General features: G+C 34.5%; 5 protein-coding genes across 5 annotated transcripts; 3 read left to right on the forward strand and 2 right to left on the reverse strand.

Annotated features, from left to right (window-relative positions):
- Positions 1-3,030: 3,030 nt before the first annotated feature.
- Positions 3,031-4,507, forward strand: LOC104784238 (F-box/LRR-repeat protein At2g43260-like). Its single transcript, XM_087511678.1, has 2 exons — positions 3,031-3,541; positions 3,646-4,507. Exons 1-2 carry the CDS (start codon positions 3,076-3,078, stop codon positions 4,446-4,448), a joined length of 1,269 nt encoding a protein of 422 aa, XP_087367804.1. The 5' UTR covers positions 3,031-3,075; the 3' UTR covers positions 4,449-4,507.
- Positions 4,508-4,974: 467 nt separating this feature from the next.
- On the reverse strand, positions 4,975-6,389 carry LOC104782163 (protein SLOW GREEN 1, chloroplastic). The gene has a single exon (XM_087511679.1). The coding sequence runs from the start codon at positions 6,282-6,284 to the stop codon at positions 5,271-5,273; it is 1,014 nt and encodes a 337-aa protein (XP_087367805.1). The 5' UTR covers positions 6,285-6,389; the 3' UTR covers positions 4,975-5,270.
- Positions 6,390-6,875: 486 nt separating this feature from the next.
- Positions 6,876-8,500, reverse strand: LOC104782164 (mitochondrial import inner membrane translocase subunit TIM17-2). Its single transcript, XM_087511680.1, has 2 exons — positions 8,192-8,500; positions 6,876-7,897 (listed from the first exon to the last, which is right to left on the reverse strand). Exon 2 carries the CDS (start codon positions 7,847-7,849, stop codon positions 7,136-7,138), a length of 714 nt encoding a protein of 237 aa, XP_087367806.1. The 5' UTR covers positions 7,850-7,897; positions 8,192-8,500; the 3' UTR covers positions 6,876-7,135.
- A 2,241-nt stretch (positions 8,501-10,741) lies between these two features.
- Positions 10,742-16,247, forward strand: LOC104782165 (kinesin-like protein KIN-5B). Its single transcript, XM_010507026.3, has 21 exons — positions 10,742-11,128; positions 11,280-11,613; positions 11,687-11,842; positions 11,925-12,499; positions 12,589-12,745; positions 12,831-12,900; positions 13,002-13,078; positions 13,149-13,202; positions 13,290-13,370; positions 13,458-13,569; positions 13,643-13,729; positions 13,801-13,976; positions 14,073-14,234; positions 14,337-14,444; positions 14,528-14,686; positions 14,766-14,849; positions 14,939-15,144; positions 15,235-15,336; positions 15,415-15,524; positions 15,593-15,744; positions 15,854-16,247. The coding sequence occupies exons 2-21, from the start codon at positions 11,311-11,313 to the stop codon at positions 16,046-16,048; spliced, it is 3,126 nt and encodes a 1,041-aa protein (XP_010505328.2). The 5' UTR covers positions 10,742-11,128; positions 11,280-11,310; the 3' UTR covers positions 16,049-16,247.
- A 979-nt stretch (positions 16,248-17,226) lies between these two features.
- LOC104782166 (zinc finger protein ZAT11) lies at positions 17,227-18,100 on the forward strand. The gene has a single exon (XM_010507027.2). It carries the CDS (start codon positions 17,398-17,400, stop codon positions 17,944-17,946), a length of 549 nt encoding a protein of 182 aa, XP_010505329.2. The 5' UTR covers positions 17,227-17,397; the 3' UTR covers positions 17,947-18,100.
- The last annotated feature ends 4,148 nt before the right edge of the window (positions 18,101-22,248 follow it).

Here is a 22,248-nt window from a genome sequence, read left to right on the forward strand (position 1 = left end):
TTATTTTTATTGAGTCAAATTTTTGTTTTCTTTTGGAATTATGATCTCTAACTAATCGTTACTGTTCTTTGGCTAACACTCTAATGATTCTTGACTAAGCTTGACCTCAGAAATGAAGTGTGGAAACGACTATGAGTTGTATCAACAATCCTGAAAGCCCTTATTCAAAGGATATCTAGTTAAACCAACGTTGTCTCAACTTTTATCAGGATTTTAACCGGACTTAATCTCTTGCTTTGGGGTTTGAGATCAGTGGACTAAATTTCTTCTTCCGGCCATACAAGACAGTGCAATTTTTCAAAGTATGTCTTCCCTCTCTTTTCCCTTCAGTACTTCAAAAAAAAAAGTGATAAAAAAAAAGAGAAGAGAAGAAAATAAAAGATGAGATGATTTTGATCAGTTTAGAGGGATAGGTAAATTACCTGTGACCCCATTATTCTACTCTTGAGTCAAATGATCACACAAAGCTTGGAAGTGAGGGGTAGGTAAATTACCAATGACCCCGATATTCACTTACATCTTTGATTACTTAAAAAAAAAATCCTTTTGAAGTGAGAAAAGAGAGATGAAAGGAGATGTATGAAGAATGTCTTGGCCAGAAGAGAGTCCATATGCCATTGATCGATACACCAAGGTAAGAACTCACTTGTATTTGCTTTAATTTATGTAATGAGATGACAATGGTGAGATTAGAGATTCCTAAGGATTGTGGGATTTGAGTAAGGAATGTTGATGCTTCTCAATTGACAAAGTACATGAAGTAAGTTCTGAAGATCAAGGCGATGAAGAGTGCGAAAACAGTTACCTGCAGTTGAGTGAATTCCATGTTTTCAAACCTCTTTCACAGGTCTAAGTTTCTGTTTTGCTTGAGGGCAAGCAAAGGCTAAGTCTGGGGGAGTTGATATATCATGGTTTTTACAGTTTTTAACCATGATATAAGTGTGCTTTTTGAGTCTTTTGATTTGTTGTCTAGGTTGTTTTTGTGTCATTACAGGTTTTCTAGGATTTTGGCACTGATGGAGCGAAGTGGAGCAATTTAGACATTTTGGAGCATTTAACCCGGAGGAAATAAACTTGGAGTCGAAACAGAGTGATGGTGTCGATGGACACCACCTCAGCATCGATCGACACCCTTGTTTACCCGATGAGAGAACAAGAATTGGAAGTTTTACAATTTTGCCCGAAGTCTTCCACAATTGCATCATAAGCCTCTGGACGTGTTTTAATATGTATATATTTTATTTTTGGGTTTTAGAAACCTCGAAGTTATTTTCTAGCAATTTTTGAGAGAGAGATTATTGAGAGCTTTTGGGAGAGAAGAATCTGAATTCTTTGTAGAGAGAAGATTTCTAAACTCCCTTTTTACTATTCAATAATCTATTGCTTATTATTCAGAAATATGTTCTGTTCTTCATTGAATATGTCTGAGTAGTTTGCTTGTTAGGTTTAGGGTTTTTCATAGGGTTTTTATGATTTATTAGATCTGTGATTTTAAGGGTTCTTAATCTTTTATGATCTTCATCTTTGGTTGTTCTTCACAATAATTCTTGATTGGTCACCTAGAATTGTTATCATAGGAAAATAAATTAAATATGAGAATATGATTGTTTTCCTGATTAAACCATTGATGAGCAAAATTATTTATTACAAAGAGATTTGAATTAATAATTTTGTGAACTTATCTAAACTTGTTCTTAAAGCTGATTTTTAACTAAGAATTTTACAAAGAGATTTGGATTTTCTAGTTTCAAATTTAGATAATAATTGCAGTGAGAGCTGAATTGTTTTACAAAATTGTTTAGAGTTCTAGATCTGATTTTTAATTGCTTGAACCTTAATTAAATTATCTGATTTAATATTTCATAATTTCCTAAAAAATTTCCTAGGCTTAACCTTTTGATTTTCTGATTTCACAACAGTTTAATTTAATATTTTTGCATTGCTATTTTAATTCAAATTAATTTGTTTAGCTTAATTACAAAATTCTATAATTTATTGAATAGTCTAGAGTCTTTGTGGAATTCGACCCCTAAGTACTGCAGTGACCTCCAAATTTAAGAGAGTAGCTCTAGGGATTAATTTGAGCATATCAATACAATTATAAATTCTTCGGGTTTGGTATTCTTCTTTAACTGTTCCCCACTATGGTCTAACTTCAAGCTTTTCATTAATCCACCATTATGCACACAAACCTGCAAGCTTTCCTCAGCCTTTTTCTTATAGTCCCATCAAATACTCTAAAAATAATAATTGTATAAATATATATATATATATAAACAATATAGTTAGTGAATTTTGACTTTTGTATTGTTTGTTTTTCCTTGAATTAATGTTAATTTTTCTTATAATTAATTTTAGTATATTTACTGTTTCAAAAAGTTTTGTGGTTATCTTTCTTACTTATAAGTTGTAAGTTGTAACTCATTATTATTATTTTTAAGTACCTTTAATTAATTTAGACACATATTTCTTAAAATTTATCGAACAAGTTAATAATATATCTTAATTATGATGTTATTAATTTATAGAGGTTTTATTTACATAATTCAAGAGTAATACTGCCAACTCTAGATAATCAAGAATAAAATAGTGGATTCAAGAAGGATCTGTGCTGACTAGGATTTGATAGAGCAATCTCTAAAATTATTATCATTGTTTATTTTATATTTTGACCATATCATTTTTGTTTCTTGTTAAAATAAATATTATTTTTTAGAGATTTAACTTTATCCAAATAAAATTAAAACAGGTTCAAAAATTAGAAAAGGTGTGCATGGTTATTATCTATAACACTAGATTATTATTTATCTTTTTTTTGGAACATACATAGAATGCTTATAAAGTAATTATAGTATTAATATTATATATAAAAAATAAACACAACACCAAAAAATGTGTAATACAATAAAAATAACTAACGAAAACTGGAATATAAGAATTATATATTGTTGAAAGGTTTTAGATATGTTCGAATAAATTTATATAACTATTAATTTATGATATTAATAGATTATATATAAATTCACGGGATCGGAATAGAGTTTCTCAGACAGAAGTCAGAAAAAGAACAAAAGCATGCAAGCAACAAAGATGGTGGAAGAAGAAAAAAACACTAATTTGATCTACATAGTTCCCGATTTATTAGAAGAAATATTCCTCAGACTGCCCTCGAAATCAATCCTTAAGTTTAAAACCGTCTCAAAACAATGGAGATCAATCCTGGAATCGAAGATGTTCGTTGAAAGGCGTATGAATGTTAAAAAGACCCGGAGAATCATCGCTGCTTACAACTGCGACTGTGGCGACCGTCCGAGAATCATCCGTCAGGCCCGTCTCGACGAATGGGACGACGAAGTGATCGTCTATATACACTTCCGCGACGCAAGACCCTCGATGAATTGCGACGCACGGCCCTTGATGACTTGCGACGGTTTGGTCTGCATAGCTGAACCAGAGTCTATCATCGTTTTGAACCCCTCGACCGGACAACTCCTGCGGTTCCCATCCGCCCCAGATCCAGTGTCCTCCCGATTTATAAATGGTTCGTACGTAATCCTACTTTTTTTTTTTTTTTTTTAACTTTTTGTGTGGCAATAATTAATGGTGTCAAGACAAGGTAGAAACTAGTGTTGTTACTTCTTTCAGGAGAAGAGGTAGATTTCATTCGGGGAAACTGGGTCATGGGATTTGGTAGAGACAAAGTTACGGGGAGCTTTAAAGTAATCAAGATGTGCAGTTTCCCTATGGAGGGAGGATGCGATGTTCTTGATGTTGAAAGTGGTGAATGGACGAACCTGAGGCTTTATCCTTTTGTGGTCGGAGTGTCAAGAAAATCCGTGTGTGTGTCTGGTTCCATCTATTGGTTGTCCTGTGCATCGTATAAAATTGGAGGGGGTTCCAAAATCCTAGCCTTGGATCTTCACACACAAGAGTCCCATTTCGTCTCTGTTCCGGATAAGTGGGTCTCACGATATACACATATCGCCAACCTTGAGGACCGTCTGACCATAGCCACTACGCGTGCTGCTACCATACTAGAGATATGTAGCATGGATGCACACCAAGAAATATGGAGCAAGACTTACTCCATAGCTCTAGCTGCTCTAGATGATTTAAACCTAGGACACTCAAGGTGCTTTATGTCGTTCACGCCTCTGGCTGTTTCCAAGCATGGGAATCTTCTCTTCCATAACAATAACCAGTGGTTGTTCATATATTACCCAGAGACACATGAGATTCGTTGTCTCTCCTCCGATACATCTGTTGTATCTTCTTATGTCGAGAATTTGGTCCCACTTCGGTCTGAGTTTGGACATCAGCCGCCTGATCCAGATTCTAATAAAATCAGCACGTCTAGCTGCAGTTTTCTTACCAAGCATCCGGACCCAAGAACTTCTGTTTACCACTCTAACTATAGTTTAAAGTTGTCTAACATTTGCTTATGGTAGTCTCTACTATATATTTTTGTTGTTGTTGGAAATAGACCCTTCTCCCAAGTTGGGACAAATTCTTTTTTTTAGATATGTTTGGCGAGGTTCACACTAATCTTTACGAAATGCAGCAAGTGGCTGGAAGAGAGGAGAATAAGGCTCTTAAACTACAAAAAAGAGAGGCTAATTTCTCCTCTTTTTCATACCAGACCATACCAAGCAAAGTAAGAAACTTTCAAATAAGAAGACAAGAGATAGCAACTTGTTACCATTGAAAGAACAAGTACGCAAGGTCGCCAGCAATGCCTAATTATTCCAAACAAAAATTAAAACCCATGAGAGCAATCTTTCATCAAGAAGACATATATAAAACATTCTGCAGCTCCTTCATAATCTTCTAAACCAAAAACCACAAGCTCTTTTTTTTTCCCTACGAATTTAAACCTCATGGTAGGAGGAAATGATGAAGATAAGCAAAGTTTCTCAGCAATTCTCACAGGAATATTTTCGAACACGTTGTAAGCTAATAGATCTAATCCACAAAAAAAAGAAACAAATTCTTTTTACCAAACTCCACTTTTTTGGAGTGTCAATTACACTCGTGATGTGTGTAATACACATCTCGACAACAACAACAACAAAAAAAACTGCACGAGATTCAAGATTCCAATATTGAGTATTCAACAGATGCTACAACAACACACGATCTTGATTATCAAATTCATTCCCAAACTACCTTCTACAAACCATCTAATAAAACCATAAGCAGCAGAACAAAACCAACAAAAATCACATTACCCATTTGTGTAAAGACAACAATCATCAGAGTTCCAAATTTTTTTAACTCTTTGATCCAGCCATCTCTCTCTGTGCCTTCTCCGCATAGAGCCTAGTAGCACCAATATTATCCATAAAATACTGTCTGTAAGGATGATTCTTAGGAACAAGTCTCCTAAACTTCTCAAACTTCTTCTCAGCCTCATCTTCCTTCTTCAACACTGTATATATAATCCCTTGACATAGATACGGCCTAAAGTCTCTCGGCTCTTCCTTCACTAACTCCTCATACAGCTTCAACGCCTCGTTATGCTTCCCTTCAACAACTCGAATCTGCGCCACTAGTAACTTAAAATCCCTCAAGTCCTTAAGATTCTTCTCTTTCTTGCACCTCACCATCGCTTCCTCAATTCTCTTCTCCACAGCACTCAACTCAGCACCAGAATCTGAATAAGCCATAACTAAGCCGTGGTAAGCCTCGACACGAAGCGGTTCCTTAGCTATAATCTCTTCGAATCCATTTTTAGCAGACTCTAAATCACCACTGTGACTAAAGATGTTAGCTTTAAGAATCGGCCACTCTTTTTCCTCTGGTTCAAGTTCAAGCAACCTATCGATCAACTCTATTGCTTCTGTTAGCTTCTGAGATTTGATCTTTATCTCCACCAAACCTCGTAGGCATTGCACGTCTTCAGGGTGAGAAACGAGATACTCTTCGATCGATCTCTCTATATCTTGGTAAGTATAATGCTCTCCGTTACTCTGTTTGTGAGATTCCACAGACGGCGTCGCTGTGACGGGAGCCGCAATCGCCGGCGAAGGTTTGAGCTGGAGATTCGCAAGGAACAAAGCTGTTGCGGTGGTGAGGGTGACGCAGGTGGATTTGAGGAATGAGAGAGTAGGGTTTTGAGATTTGGATGAGGAAGCTTTGATGGAAGCGTATTTGAAGGATGGAGTTGATCTGGGTAAGGATCTGAAAGAGATGGAGGATGGGGTTTTCGGGAAAGATGAAGAGAAGTGAGTGAAAGAGAGGTGATTTGGTTGCTGACGAAGCTGTAACTTCCCTAGAGACTCCATGATTGCAGAGAGAGAGAGAAAGTAATAACCCCTAAAAACCCTACAGTGAGATTTGAGGAAGACGAAGATCAAAGCAGCTGAGTTCGAGTATGCTATAAGATACGACGCCGTTTATGACCAATAGTTTGGGCCTTTATAGGGCCGGAACTAGAAGATTAAACGTATTTTTCACGAATTAAATGTTAATTAATCTCTTTCCTTAATCCCTCCTTAATCCTTATTCATCTTTGACAAGTGTGTTTGCTAAGTAGGGTTGCTTTTGTGATACAGTTGATAATTTAGTGATGCAAAATCTCAAACATACTCAAATTTGAATTATATTATCAGTGAACCAGTACTGCGAATGATATATGATTGTAGTTAGAATCGTTCATCTTCTTTTTCAATTTGAAGATTCTGCAAACCACTTTGCCAGTTCTATCAAGAACTTGCTTGGTCTACATATTTGCAGTGTTTTGAGTAGTTGGGTGGAGAACACTTTTAAATGACTCTATGAACGAGATGACTCTTAAATCTTGGACAAGGGGATTCCATTGAAGCTCTCAAGGGATTCATGTTCATTACTCAAAACACATTCCCACCAGGGGCATATTATGAAATTCTAAAACTACATTATTTAAGAACCAACAATATCTGTATGATGGTTTCACAAGGATAAATATTCCTAAATTGAGTACATAAACTCATTAAAACATAACCATTAGCGAAAGGATAGAGGACATAGTATGCTGATTCTTCCGTGAACAAGAAGAATTCAGCAGAGCACGAGGACAGACAAAAAAGACGATAAAACGGAACTGATTGTTGAGGCAGCAGGCAAACCATTGGATGACAGAGAGATGTCCACAAGCTTACTTGTACTCAAATGATGGCACCGGAGGAGCATCAAAACTCTCTAACACCTCCGTTTTACTTCCGCTGCCTGGTTGCACCTCCTCGTTTTTCTTACCAAAAAGCCCTCCAAACCATGATGATGATGACGAAGCTGTATTCTGGTTTTGACTCTCTGACATCTGCTGTGCTTGATTCTGCATCTGCCCCATTTGCATTCCAGGCACTCCTTGCATTCTAGGCACTCCTTGCATTCCGGGCACTCCCTGCATTCCGGGCATACCAGGGACAGGCTCCTCCATCATCATTTGCTGAGGCTGAGAGAGTAGCTTGTTCAACATGATCCCAGCTCCTTCAATCAAAGCAAGCAAAACACCTCCAAAAACAGCTGATCTAGAAGCAGCGCCCAACCCTTGTCGCATGGACAGGAACCCTCCAGTTGCAGCACCAGCAATGATGGAGTTCCAGGGATCCTCCTTCTGCCTTAAGTAGACCATGGAGCAATCAAATGTGGAGAACAAACCTCCCCAAACAGCAAAACTGCCTCCAGTACGAGGAGCATTCATGCTCACTGATTGTGTTCCTCCAACAAAGCGACTACCTTTGGGAGAGTTGTAAGACCCTCTAATGAAATGAAAAGCAGATCCTCCAACAGCTCCCATACCAAAAGCACCACCGATATCATCAAGGATACGGTCAGGGCAAGGCTCTCGAGATGTCTCTGGTGTTCCCATTAATTTATCCCCACCAATATATGCCTCAGGCAATGATGGCTATCGAACCTGCAAGTAAGTGAATCAAAATGAAGACTGATAAGCAATTTCTGAGAGATTAGGGTTACTCTTTAAGTCACTGCGATCAAGAAATTAGATCCCTAAATAATTCCGATTAGATAAATACTGAGTAATCTATCTACAATTGAACGAAGACGATTAGGGTTTATCAAAGCTCGGTACTTTACGATCGACACAAACCACTTTGGGGGAAAAAGGTGGAGACTTTATGATTAGAAATGAATCCAACGGAAAGGAGAAAGCACTGATGTTGATATAAAAGTGAAGATCGAAGAAGCATACCTGAGAGAGAGAGAGAGACTACGAGGGATTAATCGGTGCGGATGAGCGACGAGTAGCTTTGAGAGAGAGAGCGAGAGAGAAATGAGAAAATGAAGGAGGCGCGTGAAGGTTCTTTTATTAGGGTTGTTTGGTTTGGTAGAAAACAAAACAAAAATTATTTGTTTGCTTAACCAAATCTGACAGTAACATACGATATACGAATTTAAATCTGAATACGTGATGCTCGGTTATGTAAAAAACCTAGAGAGTAAAAGGATCATATAGATTTAGGCTTATACGTATTAGTAAAGCATTGATCAATTCTAATATAATAATAATAAATTTCATATAATTGTTAAATATAGCCGCAAAACTTACATCCAACAATATCTTCAACACATAGAGAGAGAGAGAGAGTGGTTAACCCATTAGCAAATCTTGTACGAAAAATTAATCTTTTTAAAAATTTATTTTATTTTGTTTTGTAAGTTTTCAAAATGGAAGAAATCAAAATCATTATCTTGGTATATTATAAAAATGATTTTTTTTTTATAAAGAAATGAATACATCAACATCTTTATCTTTGTTATTCATGGATTTTTTATTGGCTCTGAATTAGTGAATTCTCTTTTCAACTGTATGTAAATATGTCACTATCTTGTTTTCTTTTTGAATAATAAAGGTTTAATATCTTTATAGAAACTAACCCCTTTTCGAAATCACAATTAACATGTCCAAATCTTTCTTTTTTGTTTTCTAAACTAACCACTATTGCTCAGTCCACTAACACTTAATCTATTATTACTGATTTATTTATTTTATCATTCTCTTAAGAAATGTTAACTATTGAAATATACATAAAAAATACATATCAGAAAAATCTGATTATTTTAATTATACATAAAACATTAATTATTTTTTAAGAACTTGTTACATATTACAAAGATTTGTTTTTGGGTTTAGCTTAATCAATTACAGCTTTGTTTTATTTTTCCAATATTACAGCTTTGTTTTGTTTTGGTTACTTTTTGAATAAAAGTTAATAGGTCTTGTTTCTAGGATATTGCTGGACTATCACCAACTGATAGGTGCTCACTTATACATTCATAATAAGGTGAGGGTACTTTTGCGACTATTGGCCAGAGGAAAAATTCGCCAATAGGTTTTTTAAAAACTACAATGGTCTAAAGATTTTTCTCAAAAATGATGGTTTAATAAGAGAAAAAGACGGTAAATACGTTTTGAAAAATGGTAAATGAGATTAGAGCAGTTTGGCATGTGACAAAGTGAATGTTAGTTTGCTCTATTGTTTTTTTTTGTTAAGTTGACTAGTTAATACTTCAAGTAATTTTTGTAGATCTAAAATCAGTTACAACAATTCCAGGATAGAAAAACCTTCAAAATTTTTAAATTCAAGGTTCAAGGAAAAAATGTTGATGAAATGGAAATCATTCGTTTGTTGAAGACCATTGGATCGATCTCTGTCGAGATTGAAGTCACTCATGCCTACACAACCTATATGAGTCAATATTAATAATTCCTTTAAATATTTATTTGGCATATTTAGATTTGATTTCTGATTTCTTCCTTTTTTTGAATAGGTGGATATATATTTTTTCTTATTATTATTTTTTTTATTTTGTTTTGTAAGTTTTCAAAATGGAAGAAACCAATATCTTCGTATGTTATAAAAATGATTTTAAAAAAAGAAATGAATACAAAATTTAATATCTTTATAAAAACTAACCGCTTTTCGAAATCACAATTAACAACATGTCTAAATCTTTTTTTTTTCTAAACTAACCGCTATTGCTCAGCCCACTAATACTTAATTTATTGTTGCTGATTTATTTAATTTATCATTCTCTTAAATAAATGTTAACTATTGAAATATACATAAAAATACATATCAGAAAAATTAATCTCTTAAAAAAATAAGTTATGAAATTCAACAATATGATAATTTGAATTTGTATCAAAAATGTAATGATAGCAATATCTTATATGATTGTGGAAAAAAAAACAATATCTTATATGTAATAATTATAGAATCTAATATGAACATATTGGTTTCACAAAAATATTGATTAAAAATGAGAAATAATGCACATTTCAATTTACAAACAAATGTACAACTTTTTAGTAAAGGCCTACTGCTGAAACTTATTTTTGACATGTGAACGAATATGATTGGAAACTAGGAGAGATGACATGAAACTTATTTTTTTTTTATCTATCAATAATGTTTTAGTAATTTGTTTCAAACAAAATTTCTTTGTGCTATGGGATGAACATTATGCTTTGTCTTCAAATCATATATGAGGTTTAGGAGATTTTATACCTATTAAATTCTATTGCATTCTCTTAAATTCCATCCTATTCTATTAAAATCTAGATATAATAATACAAACATTAGAATTACTATTGATATTAGAATAGAATTCTACATAGATGATAAATACATTAAATTATCATTAATCCATTTTCACAACTTGAATATCTATATATATTCTACATATGTAATTGAATACTCTAAAATTCAATTACAAATTCTTTTGTGTTTTTTAGTTCTTTTTTTTTTTTTTTTTTTGTCAAATAGGTAACTATCAGTTTTGATTTATCCATCTCCATTCTCCTCCAATCATGTTGATTCCAAATTCTTTCAAAACAAAAGTGTAGTTAAATACTGAGAAAAAAAAACTTCATATTTGCTACTTTAAAAAAAAAAAAAAAATTTTTTTTTTGGTTTGTTACTTTTTGAAATTCGAATCCACACATTTCTTCTCTGCTTTACATTAGACACACACACACACACACTCGGAGCCCGATCTAATCTAAGAATCCCCAACGGTTACTTACCCTAACTTTTTTTTTTTTGTTTTTGTTTTTGAAATTTCTCTCAAACTTGAAACAAAGTTTCTCTTTCGATCTCCAAGATCCCTACATCTTTCTTTATCTGTAAGTGAATCAATTTCTATTTTTTTTTTTGGTTCGTAGTTTGCGAAGAAAAATTGAATTATATTGAGAATTCGAATCTCTGTGATTCTGAATCAAAGCTTTCTCAGTTGATTAAGGAATCAATTTGTTTTTTTTCTTGTTGGATTCACAGAAATCGAAGGATCAATCTCAGTTGAGGAAAGATGTCGTTTACGCCAGAGGCTACAAGGAAAAGTGGAGTAGGAGGAGTGATCCCATCACCGGCACCGTTTCTAACTCCTCGTCTTGAGAGAAGACGACCTGATTCTTTCTCTACCCGTCTCGACAGAGATAACAACAACAAAGAGGTTAACGTTCAGGTGATTCTTCGATGCAGACCATTGAGTGAAGATGAGCAGAGATCTAATGTTCCTAGAGTCATCTCTTGTAATGAGATTAGAAGAGAAGTCAATGTTCTTCACAGTGTTGCTAATAAACAAGTCGACCGTCTTTTCAACTTCGACAAGGTTTCCGATTCTTAATTTCTACTTTTGATGGATTGGCTCTTTTTTGGTCTCTGATGGTGTTGAATGTTTATAGGTTTTTGGTCCTAAATCGCAACAAAGGTCTATATATGATCAAGCTATTGCACCTATTGTTCATGAAGTCTTGGAAGGTTTTAGCTGTACTGTGTTTGCTTATGGCCAAACAGGAACTGGAAAGACTTACACTATGGAAGGTGGGATGAGGAAAAAGGTACTGTGTTTGCTTATAGAGTGGTTCCTCTCTTGTGAGTGTTTCATTTTGTTTTATGATTCGTGTTTTTTGTTTTGTTAAGGGAGGGGATTTACCTGCGGAGGCTGGGGTGATTCCAAGAGCTGTTCGTCATATTTTCGATACTCTTGAGGCACAAAACGCTGATTACAGTATGAAAGTAACATTCTTGGAGCTTTACAATGAGGAAGTTACTGACTTGTTAGCTCAAGATGACTGTTCTAGAGCTTCTGAGGATAAGCAGAAGAAGCCCATTTCTTTGATGGTGGATGGGAAAGGTTCTGTGGTTTTAAGGGGTCTTGAAGAAGAAGTTGTGTACAGTGCTAATGATATATATGCTCTTCTTGAACGAGGCTCATCCAAGAGGCGCACTGCAGATACTTTGTTGAATAAACGAAGCAGTCGGTCTCATTCAGTTTTTACTATCACTGTCCACATTAAGGAAGAGTCTATGGGAGAAGAAGAGCTGATCAAATGTGGCAAGCTTAACCTTGTGGATCTAGCGGGATCTGAGAATATTTTACGATCAGGAGCTCGGGATGGCCGTGCGAGAGAAGCTGGAGAGATTAACAAGAGTTTGCTCACTCTAGGTCGTGTGATTAATGCCCTTGTGGAACATTCTTCTCATATACCTTACAGGTACTTGCCCTGTTCTACAACTATTTATGAGTCTATTTTCATACTATTTGTGTGTCTTGAAACATAATAATGCATCTTCATCTTTGCAGGGATAGTAAGCTGACGAGGCTTTTACGGGACTCTCTAGGAGGAAAGACGAAAACTTGTATCATTGCTACAATCTCTCCATCTGCTCATTCCTTAGAAGAAACCTTAAGTACTTTGGATTACGCCTATCGTGCCAAGAACATCAAGAACAAACCCGAGGTTTTATTTACGCTACCATATCTCATCTTTATTTATCACTGTATATCCTTTATTTTTATCCTTCTAACCAAACGTGTCTCTGCAGGCAAACCAGAAAGTATCCAAGGCTGTGCTGCTTAAAGACCTTTACTTGGAAATTGAGAGAATGAAAGAAGGTTTTCACACATAATATTCTGTCAACATTCTCCAGTTTCTCTTTTCTATATTATCAAGTGAGGTACTGGATTAGTATATAATTCTTGTACAAATGATGCAGATGTAAGAGCGGCAAGGGATAAAAATGGTGTTTACATTGCACATGAAAGATATACACAAGAAGAAGCTGAAAAGAAGGTATGTTCAAATGACAACACTTAAAGTCTATATTTATTTTATCATCAGCTTAATGATTCTTTTGTTGCAGGCAAGAATGGAGAGAATAGAACAGTTGGAGAATGAATTGAATCTCAGCGAAAGTGTATGTTTGCTTTACCTTTTCTCTTCTAACTGTTACAAACTAAACTAATCTTCTCCTGTTGGAACTTAAATGGCTTCTCTTATGCAGGAAGCTTCCAAGTTCTGTGACCTTTACGAGATTGAGAAAGAGAAGTTACTGGACGTAGAAAGTGAGCTTAAGGACTGCAAGGTGATAAAAAACTCCAGTGATTTACTCTCTAGATTATGCATGCTTTGAATGAGAGTTTTCTTGACTTTTAGATTATTCATGATCCAGAGAGACCTGCATAATAGTAACAAAGAGTTGCTTGATCTCAAAGAGAATTATATCGAAGTTATCTCAAAGTTGAAAGAAAGAGAAGTCATCATCTTAAGGATGAAAGCCTCAGGTATTCTAGCTCACAAAGAAATTTAAGTCCTTCATCTTTCTTGGATCAGTTTTATTGAAATTTTCTTGGACAGAGACTTCTTTGATCGACCGCGCAAAGGGGTTGCGTTCTGATTTGCTGCATGCATCAGACGATATAAGTTCGTTGTTCACGAGATTAGGTACTTCTTCTTTCCTATGTCTAGGGCTGAAAACAAGATCTGTCAAGTGCTGATTTTACTTATTTCTGCAGACCAAAAGGATCAGCTGGAATCCGAAAACCAGAGCATGCTTCTGAAATTTGGTTCACAGCTTGATCAAAACCTTAAGGATCTGCATAGAACAGTTCTTGGATCAGTATCTCAGCAACAGCAACAATTAAGAACTATGGAGGAACATACCCACGCATTTCTTGCACATAAATACGATGTAAGAAAATACCGTACCATAATACCATGTCACTATGTCAGTTCACTTTTTGCTTAGGACTATTTGATAACACTAGTGATTGATTTACACACACAGGCAACACGCGATCTGGAATCAAGAATTGGGAAAACAGCAGACACATATACTTCAGGAATAGCAGCTTTGAAGGAACTATCTGAAATGCTACAAAAGAAGGCCTGCTCTGATTTGGAGAAGACGAACTCCTCTATAGTATCACAAATAGAGGCGGTGGAGAAAGTATGAACAAGATCTAGCTATGAAATATTATCACCTCTTGCTGTGAATTTCTATTTCTCAGCATTTGTTTTGGTAATAATTCAAGTGCTCTTCTGTTCTCAGTTTCTCACTACATCAGCAACAGAGGGTTCTGCAGTAGCTCAGGAAATCCACAGTACACTTAATGATCAGAAGAAGCTATTAGCACTTGCTGCAAGACAACAAGAGCAGGTGCTGTAAAAATTATTTGCTGGTTTCTTGTTAGTTTAATTATTTTTTTTCTGAAAATTCAACTGTGTTTTCAACTTATCCAGGGCTTGATCAGAAGCATGAGATCTGCACAAGAAATATCCAGTTCGACTTCAACCATTTTCAGTAACATCTACAACCAAGCCCACAACGTGGTGGAAACCCTTAGAGCAAGCCAAGCAGAGAAATCAAGACAGCTTAGTGCTTTTGAAATGAAGTTTAAGGTGAGCTTAACTCTTAAAGACTTCAATTGGATATGTTTTGAGAGGTTCACAGACAACTCATCATCTTTACCAAAAACAGGAAGAGGCTGAAAGAGAGGAGAAGCAAGCCTTAAATGATATCAGTCTGATATTATCGAAGTTAACTTCAAAGAAAACTACAATGGTGAGTCTTTAACCATAATAGCTCCACTAGGCTTTAATTGTTCATTTGTTGAATCAAACCTTAAAGACTGATGCTCTACGTGTTTCTAGATCTCTGATGCATCAAGCAATATCCGGGAACACGACATACAGGAAGAGAAGAGATTGTATGAACAAATGTCTGGTATGCAGCAAGTCTCGGTTGGCGCAAAGGAGGAATTGTGTGACTATCTAAAGAAAGAGAAAACCCACTTCACGGAAAACACAATAGCTTCAGCTGAGTCTATCACAGTCATGGAGAGTTACCTTGAAGATTGGTACAAATTCCATCTCCCTACTGCTTTCGGTTCAAACGTCTCACTTAGTTTACATTCTATCTTCTCACACAAACATTGTATTTACTGCAGTTTGGGAAGGGCCAATGATTCTAAAAAGCTGTGGGAGACCACTGAAACAGGCATAAAGAATCTTAACACGAAGTATCAGCAAGAACTTAATGCCACAATGGAGTAAGTTTTTTTTTGTTCTGTATCCATGCTTCTCTCTGTTTCCACATCATTACACTGAATAAAACTCTCTACGTATAGGGACATGGCAAAAGAAAATGAGAGGGGGCACGATGAATTAGCATCCACGTTTTCCTCAATGGATGCTAACTTTGTTACTAGGACTAATGAACTTCACGCTGCTGTTAATGGTAACCTTCCCTACTCAAAAACCGCTTTTGGCTTCTGGAAGACAACTTTCTAATCCTTGGTTTTACAGACTCATTGATGCAAGACCGTGAAAACAAAGAAACAACGGATGCCATAGTTCAGACTTGCATGAACCAGGTCACATTATTGCAAGAGAGTCATGGACAAGTCGTATCAAACATCAGAAACAAAGCAGAACAGTCTCTCATAAAAGACTATCAGGTACTGAAGCAGTCATAACAACATAATAAACTTAAAAACTCTATAGTGTGAATGTGTGATCTATATGTGTATATATATTAACAGTAAAGCTTTTTCATGCAATGACCAGGTTGATCAGCACAAGAACGAAATACCAAAGAAACAGTCCATAACTGTGCCAAGCCTGGCTTCGATTGAGGAGATGAGGACTTTGTTTTCGCAGATTACTCTCAGCGAAGATCTCACAAGTTTGGAGAAAAGATCAACAAAACAGGGACAGGACGAAGCTAACAACAGAACTCCATTCTTGGAAGTAAACATATGATGTGATCAGACAAGAAAAAGAAAAAGCTTCAAGCTCTGGCAGTTAAGTTCATTAACTAGATGAGTTTAGAAGATCTAGAGTGTGTAAAGGTTGTTATGTAGTACGCAAACTTATCTTTTACATAAAACCCGGTATGCATATTAATTGCTGAAATCTCAGATTTTGGAATGACGTCACCGGTTATGGTTGATTTGGCTAATTTTCTCGTTTGAGTCAACCAAATATGAAAAAGAAAAGTAAAGAGAGAACAAAAAGAAACCAAGACTTTACATTGCTTCTGCCTTCTACAAGAAAAAACATAATAAAGTCAAGAAAATAAAGCACATATTTTTGTAATTTATCCCTTTTTAAAATACAATTGCTGTCATCAAGAATCCGTCACTGATGACGATCTCAAATTAATCTGACTGCCTTCGAGCTCTTATTAACCATCTAGGTGGAGAATGTATTATATACATTGTATTAAAAAAAGGCTTGAGGTTGGTCTCTAGTGCATTTGTTTGACCAAATTGAATTTTTCTCAACGAACATGGCGATGATTTGTATTAGAACTTGGATCTGAAGATTAGTTTTGTATTTTTGCTTTGCGCTAGTTTGAAGGTTTAGTAGTGTTTTCTTGACTATACGTTAAAATGTGAAAAAACAGTTTACCAAAACTAATATACTATATTACTTATTTAGAGTTGCATTTTTCCAATCATTGATTTAAGAACATATGATTAGGATACAGTTTAAACTAAATATATATATGGATGGGTTAGGTGTTGGTATTAATTATTTAAGTAATGACTGTGTGGCAAGCAAGTCCATGAGAAACCAAGTTGCTAGATTTATTCTGTGTCGTGTGTACATTTGTTGACTCTACTACTTTTTGTCAGATTCACACTTTAGAAGTTTCGAAGAAGTGAGAATTATGTGATGATGCATCACTTGCAATGACGATATTACCCTTGTTATTCAACCCTCGTGGTATGCATTGTGCCGGCGGTCGAAGGGTGATTACACTGAAAATGTCAAACAAAACAATTACAAGTCAAACAAGCCGCATTACTTACTCTTGTTGTTGTTAGAATATTAGTTTAGACGACTTCTTTTGGTCAAACTACTAGAAAGTCCTACTTTTAGGTATTGCTGTTATATTATAAATACATTACTTCTGAGTTCTCAACCTTCATTACAAAATTCTCTCAGTTCAGGTTTCTTTTTTCACAAGCAAAATCTCAAACGTCTACTTCTTTTGTTTTTTTTTTTTTTTTTTTTTTTTTTTTTTGTTTTGTAACACCTCTCAAATCGTAATTTACTTTGCTTTCTTAGTTCTCAAAATCTTACCAAACCAAGAACAAATAAGTATGAAGAGAGAAAGATCTGAATTCGAAGAATCCATCAAGAGTCTAGACATTGCCAAATGTCTGATGATATTAGCACAAACTTCCATGGTTAAACAGATCGGTTTGAACCAGAACCAACATACGGAGAGCCATATGAGCAACCGATTCGAATGCAAAACGTGTAACAGGAGATTTTCTTCGTTTCAAGCCCTTGGTGGTCACCGGGCAAGCCATAAGAAGCCAAAGCTCACTACCGTTGAGCAGAAAGAAGTGAAACATCTTAGCAACAATTATAAAGGAAATAATCATTTGCACGAGTGTTCGATATGCGGTCAAAGTTTTGGGACCGGACAGGCTTTAGGTGGTCACATGAGACGACATAGGTCAAGCATGAAAGTCCAGCCAGCGTTCATATGTCCCGTGGTTCCTACCATGCCTGTTTTGAAACGATGCAGTAGTAGCAAGAGGGTTTCGAGTTTGGATTTGAATCTAACTCCGTTAGAGAATGATCTTGAATATATTTTTGGGAAGACATTTGTCCCAAAAATAGATATGAAGTTCGTTCTTTAGTTTTTTTCTTTTCTTTCTCTCAGTCATTTGTATTGTAATTCCCATTCTTTTATTAATTCTTCAAACGTTAATGTCAAAAAACTTCATGGTATATATATGTTCGTTCTTGGTTTTTCATGTACAATTGAAAAAAAAATTAAATTATAAATTTCTATTCCTGGAGTACAACGTATTCATTAGCGGGCCAAATTTTGGGCCCATCTATGCCTGATTAGGAATTGTAAAACGTATTATTTCTTGGCTTACGGGTATAGTAGGAAAATCGGTAACTTCATACCCCAGCTAAGGGGTATGTTCAATTCCTACATGATGTTTAACACTGTGCAAGTCCATACATTAAGTTAAATAAAATTTAAATTCACAATCCCAACTCTTCAAACAGTACTAATACCTAACTCGTAACGTTGTTAAGAAACCGTTAACGGCTTCTGAGATGGACGCCACATACAAAACGACGTCGTTTTGAAAAACCAAAAAAAAACTTTCTTTTGGTCAAAACGACGTCATTTTCTTCCTTCTTCTTCTTTCTCTTTCCTGACTCAAGGAATCTGGGTTTCTGCGATTGAACCGGCTGCGGAAGAGGATGATGGAGAGCACATAGTGCGTTAAAGTTGTCAGTTAGAATTTAGAATAGGTTGTAATATTTGGGATTTGATTATTGTTTCAATTTGGCAAATCCAGTTTTATGTGTGAATGGGAAATTATTAGGTTTTTACCGAGAAGAGCTGTGATGAGATTTGATTTTATAAATATGTAGAATTGATTATTCTTAGTAAGTTTATTATAATTGTAGTTGAAAGAACTCATATTTGTTGGGTTTTTTTGTCTTTTGACCAAAAGAAAGTTTTTTTTTGGTTTTTCAAAGCGACGTCGTTTCATATGTAGCGTCCACGTCAGAAGCCGTTAACGGTTTCTTAACACCGTTACGAGTTAGGTATGTATTAGCACAGTTTGAAGAGTTGGAGTTATAAATTTAAATTTTATTTAACTTAATGTATGGATTTGCACAGTATTAAACATCATGTAGGAATTGAACATACCCCCTTAACTGGAGTATGAAATTACCGATTTTCCACGTATAGTACGTAGTACGTACATACTACATATATACGCTATGCAAAAATATAGATGTTAAAATCTAAGATGTTGTCATTTCACTGATTTGCTTATACTGTATATATGGTAGTAATGAAAATATATTACGCATAATTTAGGATTAGTAATTTTATTTCCTGTAAAAGATGACACATCATTAGTCTTTCATTCCACCCTATTAAGCGGATGTTTTTTTCGAATTAAAAAGCTTAACTGGATATTATATATCTTAGTTTTCGTAAAAATAATATCTTATATTTATAGAAAAATTGTATAAGCGTTCGAAAAAACATAAATTTCAACAAGCTCAACAATCATTATAAAGGTAGTATTAGTCTAGTAGATACTAGATACACATAGACATAGTCACATAAATTAATGAGAGAACCATTGTTTTGTCTCTAGCTAGTAATCCTAATTTGTGACTCGAGCGAGCCTGGTAATTGTATATCAGTTAATATTTTGTAATTTCTAATCAAGTTAATTGTGTACAGTTATCCTTTGCACTTTAAAACTTATTATGGCTAAAAACGGAAAGTTAGTATTTAATCAAAAGAAAAAGGAAAACGACTAGTACTCTTGACACTATAGAGTACAAATTAGGACGGTTTAATAAATCAGGACTGAACACTGAAATAGTCTCGAGTCCATCATAAATTAACAGTTAAAAGAATTTGGTGACTGCGCGAGATGATGATATGGGGTTGTAGTACAACAATTCTAATTAAGACGGTTCAAATTTGATTAACATAACGAAAGTTAAGAGTTCAAATATAATAATTATTCGTTTGACACTATAGAGTACGAAAGAGTTAAGAATAATTATATCAGATCGGTCCTTGAATTTTGGTGGCATAAAGCATAAAAAAGTAATTTTGTTAAAAAATGTAATAACAATCAAAAATTTAGTTTTTCTAACTTTTATTATAGCAAATACTCGGTAAACATCATTGCTAATCAAAAGTAGTTGGTAATAAAGCATTATTATAATAAAATAAAGATTAAGGAGAAGAAGTGATTTTGATGTTCTTGTATAAAATTTTAATTATGTATCATAATATTTTGTAGTTAAGTTAATTCAAATTTTTATGGATTTTAATGTAAAAAACGGGAACTAAACCAAAAAATAATAAATAAAAAACAAAAAAAAAAAACTGTAAACGAACCGGCAGAGTTGAAGGCTTGAACCCATGACTTGACACATAATTGTATGATACAGACCCAACAGACTTGCCTAATTTCTCAAAATATGTATCACTAAAAATTTACTATATGATGTGGTCTAAAGCAGCTGCTTTGCCTGCTTTAGGGGTGGACCAGCACTGATAGGGGCTCATCTCTTTATCTATGGTAAAGTGAGACACCTTTCGCGATTGTCTCATAAACATCTATATGCTCATATAGAAGAAAAATCTGCGGACGGATTCTTGAAAAACTACAAAAGTGTGAAGATTTTTCTCAAGGAAACTGAACTGGTTACTTAAGACGACTGTAAATGCACTGTGGGAAAAGAGGAAGGAAGTGATAGTACAATTGCATGCGACAAAGTAAAGGTTAGTACTAACTATACGTATATTATTTCATTATTTGTTAAGTTAATTAATATTAGGATAAATTTTCTAATCATTAGACTATAATTTACTTTTTCGAGAGGTTAGAAAATGAGATTTTCTAAGTTTCATCATACTTAAGCTTCCATTAGCACATCTCATAATTAATTTGCCTATTCTCCACTTGCATGTTTTTTTTTTCTTTTCGATTTGGTTAGTTTTTGAATGTGGGAAATGTTGTTTAGTTTTGAGGGTATCAGTTGATGCGTTTTTCTTTTTATTATGTATTTTTTTTTTTGTCAATTTATGGCTAAGGTCAATATTAAATTTTCAGGATAAAAAAACTTTTAAAATTGGTGAGTTCATCATCGTCGAGGGAAAGAATGTCAATGAAACAGACATTCATTTGGTGAAGACTCAAGGACCGGTTTCTGTCGAAATAGAAGTTACTGCAGAATATACACTTTGTAAAGTAAATAAATTTTTTACATAATTTTTCAAATACTAATTTTTATTGACATAATCCGGATTTGACTTTTGACTTTTTTTTTTTTTTAAATAGGGGATATTATGTACTATAGGCCACCCAAAAAAGTGGAAGTTGAAAATCACATCGTGCTACTTACCAAGTATTCAACAAACAAAAGTGCCGTATCATATTTCGAGTATCAAAACAGTTGGGGACCCAAATGGGGAGTGAATGGTTTTGGAAAATTTGCAAGGAAAGTCAGTTTGCGTGCTGGAAGACCCTCCTTGATTAAATCCTACATGTATCCTGAGGTATGCATGTGCATAATAAGTTCGTTCTGTCTAACTTATGATTAATTTACTAATTTTATTATTATATATAATAAACTTTTACTAAATTATGCAGCTTCTTGATCAAGTCGTGGATGTATGAGGATCAAAAACCGCTAGTAAGTAATATATTCTTGTACTAAATATTGTTTAGTTTACTAAATTGGTTTTGTGTGATATGAATCGGAAATCATAAATTTAATAGGTTACTGGAATAAACTTGAAATTTACATAAACACTCATAACAGTTGTATATATAAACAGGTACTCAAGTGCTGTATCACATGGAGCAGCGAAATGAGTTTACTTTGGTTTTAGAAGCGGTCTTATCTATTATGTTGGCTATGCACCAATTTATCTTATATATGAACTATGGTGCACTATAATTCTAGGAATTTTAGTTTATTAAACAAATGAAAACTATATTTCTGGTATTTAATTTTGGTATTTTGAGAAAACTCGTTTTGTATTTTGTTTTAAAGAATTTTTATAAAAGACTTTGTTCTACTACTTATGCAGTTATGATGTACCTTATTATATGATGCTATCAAACATAGTAACCATATGTCGTCTTAATCTTAATATATATATAACACAAGTCACTTACCGACTTACTATGTTTGATATGTTATAAAATACAAGTCAAACATATACCATATGCAAATAAAATAATAAGTTTTCTTTTCAACGTTCAATGTAAAGTAATATCAAACACAAGTCACTAATTATCTTATTTATCATGTTGCATTTTTGGGTATTAAAAGACTACACTGCTAATATTAATCACAAGGATAGATTCTTATACTACAGCTTCTACTTGCACCTTAGTACCTTACACATGCACCCATAGCTTAGACCC

This window comes from Camelina sativa, chromosome 4 (assembly GCF_030686135.1).
Source record: "Camelina sativa cultivar CO46 ecotype springtype chromosome 4, ASM3068613v1".
Lineage (NCBI taxonomy): Eukaryota > Viridiplantae > Streptophyta > Magnoliopsida > Brassicales > Brassicaceae > Camelina > Camelina sativa.

Excerpts from the sequence above, each read along its gene's own strand:
- LOC104784238 (XM_087511678.1), top strand. The coding sequence starts at position 3,076 with ATGCAAGCAACAAAGATGGTGGAAGAAGAAAAAAACACTAATTTGATC. Across the intron at positions 3,542-3,645 it reads GTCCTCCCGATTTATAAATG|GAGAAGAGGTAGATTTCATT; the intron begins GTTCGTACGTAA and ends TACTTCTTTCAG.
- LOC104782163 (XM_087511679.1), bottom strand. The coding sequence starts at position 6,284 with ATGGAGTCTCTAGGGAAGTTACAGCTTCGTCAGCAACCAAATCACCTC.
- LOC104782164 (XM_087511680.1), bottom strand. The coding sequence starts at position 7,849 with ATGGGAACACCAGAGACATCTCGAGAGCCTTGCCCTGACCGTATCCTT.
- LOC104782165 (XM_010507026.3), top strand. The coding sequence starts at position 11,311 with ATGTCGTTTACGCCAGAGGCTACAAGGAAAAGTGGAGTAGGAGGAGTG. Across the intron at positions 12,500-12,588 it reads TCTTCTCATATACCTTACAG|GGATAGTAAGCTGACGAGGC; the intron begins GTACTTGCCCTG and ends TCATCTTTGCAG. Across the intron at positions 13,730-13,800 it reads TTCGTTGTTCACGAGATTAG|ACCAAAAGGATCAGCTGGAA; the intron begins GTACTTCTTCTT and ends TTATTTCTGCAG.
- LOC104782166 (XM_010507027.2), top strand. The coding sequence starts at position 17,398 with ATGAAGAGAGAAAGATCTGAATTCGAAGAATCCATCAAGAGTCTAGAC.